At 45.4% G+C, this 10,664-nt stretch overlaps 2 protein-coding genes across 2 annotated transcripts; both read right to left on the bottom strand.

The window, feature by feature from the left end:
- Positions 1 to 11: 11 nt before the first annotated feature.
- On the bottom strand, positions 12 to 1,721 carry HET-E1_0 (Vegetative incompatibility protein HET-E-1; the record flags this gene model as incomplete). The annotated part of the gene is made up of 3 exons (XM_031153157.1): positions 12 to 503; positions 539 to 1,552; positions 1,686 to 1,721. Coding segments are annotated over 3 exons (1,542 nt in total), but the record flags the coding sequence as incomplete, so codon positions are not given.
- A 6,522-nt stretch (positions 1,722 to 8,243) lies between these two features.
- On the bottom strand, positions 8,244 to 10,346 carry LHYA1_G008236 (uncharacterized protein; the record flags this gene model as incomplete). Its single annotated transcript, XM_031153156.1, has 4 exons — positions 8,244 to 8,902; positions 9,678 to 10,060; positions 10,117 to 10,196; positions 10,248 to 10,346. 4 exons carry the CDS (start codon positions 10,344 to 10,346, stop codon positions 8,244 to 8,246), a joined length of 1,221 nt encoding a protein of 406 aa, XP_031002311.1.
- Positions 10,347 to 10,664: the final 318 nt, after the last annotated feature.

Below are 10,664 nucleotides of genomic sequence, written 5' to 3'. Positions count from 1 at the left end.
ACGGCTCTAACCCTGCCCCAATGGCCCTTAAGTGTCTGTTGCAGCTGCGACTTCGCTAACCCGGCGTCCCACAGCTTGACCGTCTTATCAGCCGATGCTGACGCTAGTATCTTGCTGTCCGGGGAGAAGGCTACGGCTTTAACCCCGGCTAAATGGCCCTTGAGCGTCTGCAAGTGCGGGCTCCGATTTTCTGACAACCCGGACACGCATGAGACCCAATGTGGTATATTATCCGAAAAGTTCTTCCTGATAATACTGGCATTTGGACTAAATATTAGACCGGCGGAGTAGATTTGTAGCGGTGCTATCTCTAGGACCGGTCGAAAAGTAAGAATAAAGCGTACCGCATCATGTATTAGCGCATGCAAACTTAACCGTGCTGCTTCCTTGGAAGTTTCTAAAAGAATCTCAGGTGTAATCTTAAATGCGAATATCGATTTGAGTTTGGCACCAAGCCTTGTTAGCTTCTGAAGTGGCTCCTCTCGCTTGTTCTTGCAAGTCAGCTAGTTGTAGTTGCTGCGGAACTGAAGTTTCTCACCAATAATCCCGAATCCAGCATATGAACCATAACTACCGCATCAGAGGCACGGCCTAACAGTGCCAGCGCTTCAAGCCAATGAAGGAAGTGAGTTCGGAGGAACTTTTCAACATTGTCATAGCCATCAATGTCTACGTCGCTTCGTTCATAGTGGTAGACCCAGAACCGACATGCGTACTGGATATGAGGCTGAATCTGTCTATCTACTTCGCTTCTGCTCAGCTTAGATATGTCGGCTCCTGGATGTTGTAGATTGCAAATGTCGCGCCGTAAGTGGGTTGAAATTACTCGAAGACAGTTTATATACATCTCGCGATGGACCAATTTCTCATCGATGTAAAATTGAGGATTCAAGCATCTCTTCTGGTCAAGTAGAAAGTCGCGGAACGATGGGTGGAGCAAACGAACGGTAAGTGACTTGGCCTCTGGCACATAAAGGACAGAATGCAAGTTGGATAAGGTCCGATTCAAAGCCTCGACATCTTTTCCAAGTATCTCGGCAAGGTCTAACACGGATAGAGACTCTGGAGAAATAATAATTGGTCCCACAACCTGACGGAATAGCTCGCGCAACCGTAGAGTTTCTTCTTTGTCGTATTCTCCTCGGATAGAGTTGGTGAGAACGGTGGTGTATATCTCTTCAAGCTTGTGTGCTGGTTCAATCGTACCGTTGGCTTCGTGTAAGAGAAGCGATAAACGGCCCTGCGCAAGCTGGCCGCCTTGTTCGATGAATCGACAGGCTGTTGCAGCCCAAATGAATAGACCATCGGAGCTCCGGACTAGAGATGTAATTGCACTCTCCTCCGGCCAGTCAGCCTGGAACTGATATTTCCGTCGGATAAGTCCGAGTTTTTCCCTTAGGAAAATAGAGATGTCTCGATCTACGATTGAAGATGATATACTATTGAGTACAAAGTCTTGGTGTTCATCTTCATGTATTTGATTGAAGCCGTACCGAATCGGAACCTCAGGTCTGCTCGTCAGAAACACCCGTAGCCGGACAACCTTCAGCGACTGAATTTCAGCCAGAAGTTGCGGGGCAGAAGATCAAGGGTGTCAAGGCGACTCGGGATAGCTCAGCTCTGGCGGGATTTATCAATACTTCTGGAGAGGAGTGGAAGATCAATCAAGATATTTCGGATGCTACTGCTGATAACAGGAGTTTTGCTGCTGCTGGAGTCATCAAGAATATAAATTTCAAGGACTTGCGTCGTTCGTAGGTACGGCAAGGACAAGGCCAAGGCTATGAAGGAGCTGCTGGAGATAGAAAGGACTTCTGGTTGAACTATGTCACTAGTGAGGGATTACAGAATCGATCGTAAGCTCGTTTTTCACGCACTGTTAGGCTTGAAGCTAGTTTCTGTAATAATCTAAGTCACATGACTAGCTAGTCTTTATAGTTCCATGGCTAGTTTCTATGGCCAGCTTCCATGGCGAGACTGTCTTTGAATCGTACTTTCTGAAATTCTGACCAATTTTCCGAACTAGAACTGGACCGGTTTAATTTGATGTCCTACGCAAGCTAGATGATACTCCTACATTCATTGTCTTCGTTCAGCATTCAGGCTTGAAATTGAATTCTGTCATAACATTTTCACGATTCTCCATGCCGAGGTCAGTGAGATGAGAAGGTAAATAAGTAGATTTCCGGACAAAAGTTAGCATGAGTTCGAACCCCTCATCTCGCCCCTTATCTCAATTTTATCTACTCTACTTCTCTGCCAGCTCGAATCTCATGATGTCCCCACCATACACACTTTCACAAGGTTCACTCGGATACCTCTGTAGGTTCCGCCGTCAACTTCAAGCAGTAAACTGGGGCTGTAGCTTCTCTGGAATTGTTCTTTTCTTCTGCCATCCGTTTCTGAAAGACTTTCCGCAAGACTTTAAATTCCTTTCGCTCTTGTCTTCTAGCTCGATACTCCTTCCACTGGTTCTGACACTCTTCATAGTTGTACTTTCTGCTTTATTCTGGGTTGCTGGTTGAGTTGCTGAAGCAGTATGGCATAGTTGTGGTTTTTTGCTTTTTGGGGTGATGGTGCTGATGTGAAGGGGGTGTTTGAATGGATAGAAGTTGGAGTTATTACTGGTTTTGACGTGGGGTTTATGGTATCAGAAGCTATTGAGAGTGATAGAATATGTGTTTCCTGGATGGATTATGTCATTTTATTGTCTGCTGGGTCTGTCTGAAATGACAACAGGGGTATTTCCGACGTACAAAGATCTTTGATTCTGAAAAATAGCTGTATTCTTTTTCTTTTTGGAACAAGAAGCAAACAGAAGGACGTAGTCTCCACAATGCTCACTTGTCCAGAATTTATTAGATGGAGAAGTAAGTTTCAACAAGCGTCTAACATTCTCTTTGATTCAAGTCATACGTTTCGAGGTGTTAATTTCACAAATTATAAAATACTTCACATAATATGCAGACCAAAAATATTCGTGTTTAAAAAATTAATCGCGACAAAATGACAGATATTCTCCTACTACATAAGCGCCACATCTAATCATCAGGTGCAAACCATGATTCTTCAAGGAGGTCTCGTAGGGCCTCCTCAAAAAACCAGGTTTCTACCTGATACTTAACGGCGTGTTTAATAGGCATCCCAGCTGTCTAGAACCGCGTCCTTTTGTACCTTGTCATTCTTGGCAGCCTTGGAGTCTCCCGCGGTCTTGGAATTTTCGATATCCCATGGGCATGGGCAATCAAACAAGAAGTCGTGGTCATCGCCAATTTGCGACTTGAAGTTCTGGGTCGGTGGGGGTGTTGATGGCTTCTTGGCTTTGCGCTTCTTGTTGTTTGCAGGTTCTCCGACGGCTTCTTCATCTGCTCAGAGATGAAGATCCCACTGGAGGCTGGCTTTGGATGTGCGCCCGTTTGGGTCCTCGGAAGCCCAGGTACAAGTTTTGTTTTTGCTCCCCATGATGACTGTGTGTTTGTTTGGTATGAACTTTGAGGTTGTGTATTTGCTTGTGTGGTGTGTGTGTGTGGTTTGATGAAGTGAATAGGTATTGTCAGATTTCCAACGGATTTATATAATTTGCCTTCGAAGACTGTTGATAATAGGCGAGTGTATTGTTCCTGTAATTTCTTTGTTGTGCTTATAAATTTCTTTGGAGTATTCACAATTGAACAGCCTGAACAATGTGGTCTTTGTCACGGTTGCATATTCAGAACTTCAAGGGCCTCTCGAATGGGCAGCCATGTCTTGTGTCGCATAGTATTACAAGTAACGCCCATAGGCATCAATGGTAGTATTATTAATTAATCTTCTCCCTATATGATTTATAAAAAGCAGCCCTTCACGATGGCTTCTTCTGGGTTTCCTGATATCTCTCCCATGCGGTTTTATACACGCCCGATTGTCTTGCCTCGACGAACCCGGAAAAATCTTCGTCAAAAAATCGACACATCTTCATCCAATCCAAATCCCATAAATCATTAAGCTCGGTCAGATTATTCCATCCTCCCCAGAGTCGGTTCCACAATTTAGCATGCAGAATTCTGATCGGTCCAATTTCTTTTTCTAGACCCTCAGCATGATGCTTGCGATAGTACTCTGGGAGCGCATTCCAAATAGGCGGCAGACGATGGACTGGAAAAGGGCCATTGATGGTAAAACCATTCTTGGACTTCAACACACCCTGCTCCATTTCCTCAACACGATAATCCTGCGTGCTCCTGGCTGCTCGAATGAGTTTGGCGTGCATGTCCAGGTTGGGTTTCAAAACCATCATGCCAGCGTTGATGTGGTCATCGCCAAAATACGGCACGCCTGCGTAAACATAGTCGCATATATTTTGTTTTGTGCTGCCGTTGGCTATGACAGCTTTGTCTTCTGGACTCAAAAAGTCCTGTTTGCAGTGCTGTACGGGAACAAGAGCAAAAATATCGTCGATGTTCCTGATGGGAAAGGCGTCTGAGTCTAGGAATACAATCCTCTTCCACTCTATCTCCTTCCAGAGATTCAGCTTAGACAGTACATCTATCCATCTTTTCGTTGCAATCGCTTCATCAGGGATGACGTCGTCTAGAAGTTCAATTTCCTTGACGATAGCTCCTTGGCCCATCAATATCTGTCGGTTTTGTTCTGGGATGAAAGGACAAACAAAGACAATGATGGGGTATTTTGAGCGGTATTCCGACCACAAGATCCGCCAGAGGAGCGACTGTGTGGCTTCAAAATAGGGTCCTCGAACATCGGGCTCACGGTCGCAATAAAATGTAGCAAATGCGAATTTTGACGACTCATTGATATTGTGTGGTGGAAACGTGGATAGAGATACAAAGTCACGTCGGGGCACAGGATCAAATGGGAAAGCCAAGCCGATATCCTCTGTATCTGATAGGGTGTGTTTCTGGGCGATATAGCCTGGTCCTATGCCTCCATCCGAGGGCGGTTGTTGGTGTGATGACCGATGATTTGGGCGGAACGATATGTATATAATTATACAGAGGATGATTCCAGCAGCTACCGTGAGATGCGACTGACGAGTTCGGAGAGCCGCCATTGGAGATGCCAAATCGAGTTTTGCTCGAGATGCCGCATGTAAATAGGGCCAGTCTTGTCTATATGCGAGTTATAGATTGATCCTTCATTGGCGATCATCCGTGACACTGCAGCGTACGCTGCTGCACCGGTATAGCTGATATCTGTCCGAACCACCTTTGTACGAGTTCGTGTGGGGAAGAAGATTGTGGGGCTGGGGTAGAAGTTCTTATAAGTAGCGCTGCCCGTGACCGAGTCTTCCGCTAAGCACATGTTAATTGGCCCTTGCCGCTACAACGGACAAGGATAGTAAGATTACAGATGGTTTAACCTTAAAGCGGAATCTGAAAAGGGGAAGCTTCTCATGCGGATCATGACTAAAAACCCCTCTGCCGAGGCATGATAATTAAGATGTATTAAAGAGGATTAGACAATACAACGATTAGCGCGATATAAACTATGCGAGTTTCTGATTGCCGTATACTTTTATGCCACGTGACTATCACATGCCATACAGTACAATGTTACCCCCCTTCATCACCCACGAGTTTAGGATTTTCAATTTTCTAATTCTTTCGAACAAAGCCAAATGCGAAGTTTAATGCGTTTATATTTGGTTTCCACGATTTGTGGTGTTTGTTTCAGCATATTCGCAGTCTTTAGTGCAATAGACGCTAAACAATGGGGAGCTCGAGCGGAGATGGGGTATAAACCACTGGTATAGAGTAAGATCCGTGCATTTTAGGTATTATTTCCCAATTCTAGGAATTAAGAGTTATAGATAGTAAGGTATATGATTAGCGAGGCCTGAGTTGGTTCTAAGACAAGTAGAAAGGGGCCTAAGCGAGGTGTTACTAAAACAATACAAGTCGTTACAATCGCTCTTTTTCTAACTCTTTTCCACCTATTTTGTCGTCACCAACTCCACGCTGAATGGTTTCTTCCACCCACTTGTTGCTATCAGAACCCCACTTCATCCCCATTCACTCACAAAACCTACTCTCATCCCAGAACGGCCTTATCTTCCCACCATAAGCTCCCGGGATCACGTAGGAGCTAGCCCGAGTTCCATCTCTAATTTGCTCATGAAATTGTGCACGTATGCCAACTCCGGGATTGCTTCCGGTGGCGGTCTTATTAAACAGGGATAAACACTGAATATACTTAATATTGGAATGTGGTAACCAAACAGTGCAAGATAGAAGGATATATGTTAATTAAAGAGAGAAAGAAAGACTTAAGTAGAAGTCTCTACTCAAGTCTCCTTACTCTTGGTAGCTCCTGCTATACGCAAGGTCCTTCTTACCGCCCTCTTATGCTTATGGTAGCACTATATACATGATATAATTCAACACTTAACATATGAACTAGCATGAGAATACAAAGAGGCACACATTCTTGCAGGTTTTAAAGATATCGATCATTGCATTCTATTGTATCATATCAATGAATATTTATAAAGATTACCTCAAAGAACGTAAATATCTGTTTCAATGCTTACCTACGTTCCTGGTCTGGATTTCTCATGTCGAAGAGGCCTATCTTCTTCGCAGAGCCACTAGATCTAGAGACCCCTCTTTCACCTAGAAACCGAACCTTGAAAGCATCATATGAGACAGTTTGCTAGGCTAGTACAGTGCACTATATGATGCTACTAACAGCTCATTTGTGCTTTCTTCGCCCTGAACCTCACGGTCCTCACCACCACCTTCATCTTTAGTCGTCACCTCGAACCATTTGTCTTCTTCGATAGCCGACTCGATAAATACCCACGCTTTATCTAGTCCTTCATCAATGTACCAGTCGACTGTGTTCCTTCTGCGTGGCATGGTTGAAACTGTTATGGTGTAGAGTTGGAAGATGAAGCTTTAAGTCCCGCGCCGGAGCCTAATTTATATCGCTGAGGAGCACAGCATTGTTCTCTGTCATTGTTAAGATTATTCAAGTCCCATTCCAAGAACAAAGCGCAAATAAAACAACCGTATTCCCCTGAAAAACAATAACGTCAAATGACTGAGACCGCACTCTCCACCGAAAAATTATATTCTCAGAGTTAATCCATCCCCCCTCGAGTCTCCTGCTTCTACGAGATCTCTGCAACCTCCCATTGATCGATAACGATGAGCAACCTCATACTCTCTCCACAAGATGGTGAACCCACAGCCAAATAGTCTCTACACAGTCAATTCGTACTTGTCACCACAGTGCTGTCTTAGTCTTAAACAACGTTATGGGCGCGGTATAGTCATTTAGACGGAACAACCATGCTAGAATGTATACAAAGCTACTCACCGAAATACTTCCCAATTAGCAATTAGAATCAATTTAAACTCAAAACTCACACCACACATATAACCAATATCAGACCTCAAAAAGTCTCCACAACGTCAATATGCACTTAAAACCGCTGAGACCGGCACCTCAGGTAAGTTTCTAGAGAAAAAGCCCTCGACGTCTACCAGACCAGCGCGCACGATCAGTGACATTACTCGCACCGTAGAGAAAGGACCACTGAAACGGGAATGCCTGATTCCCGAGGAGTCGTCGAAGAAATTGAAGAGATAAGAGGAGTGGGGTGTGAGAGTAATAATAGGATAGCGTTTATATGAAGGCGCATATCTGATTGATTAATTGAGTTTGTTTCTATAATGTATCTTACAATTGAATTACGAAATTGAAGATACTTGTGCTCAGAAGATGGCGATGAAATGTTAAAAATGTTTTGATAAGATGAGGCTTTTCTGATAAGGAAATGGGTGGGAGGGTACTTTAGGTAAGCTAAGTAAGTGACTGTACGCAGGTACTATTACTCTCTGAAAGGTTTCATAAATACTTAAGAGGAAATTTATGAATGTCCCTGTTCGACTGCGGATCATAAGTAGCCCCGTTGACGCGCGGGTGGGGCTCTTGACATCCTTTTCTTATGCCCATCTATAGGTCCGGCGATTGAGGAGGCAGATATGGACAAGTGCAACTTCATACACACACGACGGCGACACATAACACGCAAGCGAATATGACCACGATTACAACTGAGGCTTAGATCACTTATTCGATAAAACTCTTGTTTGTCAATTTAATATTTCTATTCCGATATAGCATCCCATACAAGGGAAGCATTGTTAAAACGTCGAATATTAATATTCCGACATTAGCTAAAATTTCGCAGTTCCAGGTCAGTGATCCCAATAAAGGGTACTGGCTCAGAACTCTACCTAGGCAGGCAGATTGCATCTAGCCTCGCACAGCAATTCCCAGAGTACAAGCGAAGCTTCAGCTTCCTTCTTTCTCTGCCGCTCTCTCTCCTTTTTCTCGGCATCTATAAACACCTGCAGAGCCTCCTTTCTCTCCTTCCTCACAGCAGCCCTCTCCTCCCTCGCAGCATGGCTGAATGCCCGCAAAGCCTCCTTTCTCTCCTCTCCCACAGCATCCTTCTTCTCCCTCGCAGCATGCTTTAAAACATGATAAAGTTCAGAGCCCTGTGGAACAGAGCAAATGCACTCCCCCTCCCCAGCAATGCGCCCCGCGCAACAGTCAAACCAATCATGGCCGCACTCGGCACATGGGAGGCACTTGACCTGCTTCCTAGGCGTGGAGCACGGGCATGTAGCTAGCTCCCCGTCCGCGCCGTCGCAGCAGCCTAGCCAGTCGTAGCCGCAGAGGCGGCAAGGAAGGGTTTGGAGGGGCAGGAGGGGTGTGGAAGTGGAAGTGGGGGCTAGGGCCGGGAAGTCAATGTCGAGGGCGTCAAGGTCGTCCGTGTAGGCTATGAGGGCGCTGGCCTTGCAGCCGCGAGTGCCTTTGCGTCCTGATGTCCAGCGGCCGAAAATTGAGCCGACGTTTTTGGGGTGGGGCACTTTTGTGGCTGGATGAGAATCTTGCGACGGTTGGTAGGTGGGTGCGTGTCATTATAAATTTATAATGGTTTGTGAGTTTGGTAATAAGAAATTGGTGAAGAAATTAGAGGAAAGAATAATCAAGGTTATGCGATTGTTTTGTTTTTACCGCGTGTTTTGAGTTGTGGTAAGATGATGGGAGAGTAATATGGGGAAGGACGTTGAATTTAAGCATTCACAAAAGAGATTGTTCTGGTTTTGATGTATCCGATGGAACATGGACGGTTGAAGGAGAGCATTCTTTACAGTACAATGGCTTTGTGGCTTAGACAAGAATATTCACGTAACTATCATTCATACCAAGTGCTTCTCTTTGTCTAGAAGCTTGGAAGCCTTTGTGGCGTAGCTTTCTTTGTGGCCTTTCCTGACTTTAGCTCGAATTGGAACACATGGGTTGCCCAACACGATGGTGCACAGCTTGTGTACCTTCAATCGAAGCTAGACCTTGTCTACCCGAGTTATAGCTAGACGTAATAGGAAAGAGACGTCTCTTATGCAATTGGTAAAGAGCACTATCAGCAGCTCGCTGGCCTCAGAGATATCACCATCTACGAGAATGTAAGTTGCCCCGGCCTTAGTAAAAAACCTGTATTTATATATCGTACCAACTGCATGAGTGAACTTGCCACAAATCTAACTCCTGAAACCCTCCATCGTAACTCCACGCCCAATTTTCAATAGAAAGCCTCTAACTGTCCTGACATCAAATATCAACTCAGCTAGAAAGCAGGCTCAAATAAACACCCCAACCCATACCCGCCACACTTCCTAGCAGACTTCTTCCCTCCACGCTCTTAACCAATGTATAATTTACCGCACTAACCAAAGGCCACAATTTCCAACCAGCACTCATGATTGGCCAGAATTCCTCCTTTGCGGCATTCACAGCTTGTTCAACCGTCGCACCCTTGAAGGCTGCTACGAAGAGCGAGAATATTAGGGTGTTGATGGTAGCGCCAATTGTTTGGTCGAGAGTGAACTTTATGGCAGTGTTTGGGAGGGAGAGTTTCGGTTCGAGGAGCGAGTCGGTCTTCTCTTCGCGGTCGAGCTCTTTCTCGTTGTTGGTGGAGGCGGCGGAGATGGCGGCGGTGGAGGGGACCAGGTAATGGGACGGGAAAGAGGATTCGAGGAAGGATTGCCTAGGAGGGGTTGTTAGTGAGGAGGTGGGTGAGGAGAGGGGATGGGAGATACCAACCAGATAAAGTTGGGCGGGGTATTAAGGGCGCTAAAGATTACGAATTGGATAATCGGGCTGAAATCGATTGTGTATGGTGCCTGTGTATTTGTTAGTATGGAATGTGTGAGAGACTATGGGGAGAGGCTTACATCTGCCTTGTACGCGGCAATGAGCTGTGCAGTGAGGTTGCTAATAGCTCCTAAGATGCAGGCTTGAATAGTCGCATTGACAAGCGGCGAAGAAGCCATGATGAAGTTCTGACAAGCAGTCTGAAATGAAGGAGAAAAGACGACTAGATGACTAGAAGAGAGCGGGAAAGAGAGAGAGAGAGGAAGAGAAGAGGAACGGGGGGGTAGAGCCGTCCAGTCGTACATACATGTGTCGTAAATATTTATTTGTACTTCGCGGGCTGAATCGGATCGGGACTTGATGTGAGTGCGGAGTGGGGCCGCTTGCAAGGGGTAAGTAGTACAGTACAGTAGAGTAGGTATACAAAACGAGTATCGTCGGCGCATTTATTCCCTACCCTCTCTCTCCTCCCTTTCTCTTTTTCACCCTTCCCTTTA

The sequence above is a fragment of the Lachnellula hyalina genome, assembly GCF_007821495.1.
Source record: "Lachnellula hyalina strain CBS 185.66 chromosome Unknown contig00175, whole genome shotgun sequence".
NCBI classification, from domain to species: domain Eukaryota; kingdom Fungi; phylum Ascomycota; class Leotiomycetes; order Helotiales; family Lachnaceae; genus Lachnellula; species Lachnellula hyalina.
The sequence above is the reverse complement of the archived record's forward strand: the minus strand, read 5'-3'. Positions and strand labels throughout refer to the sequence as shown.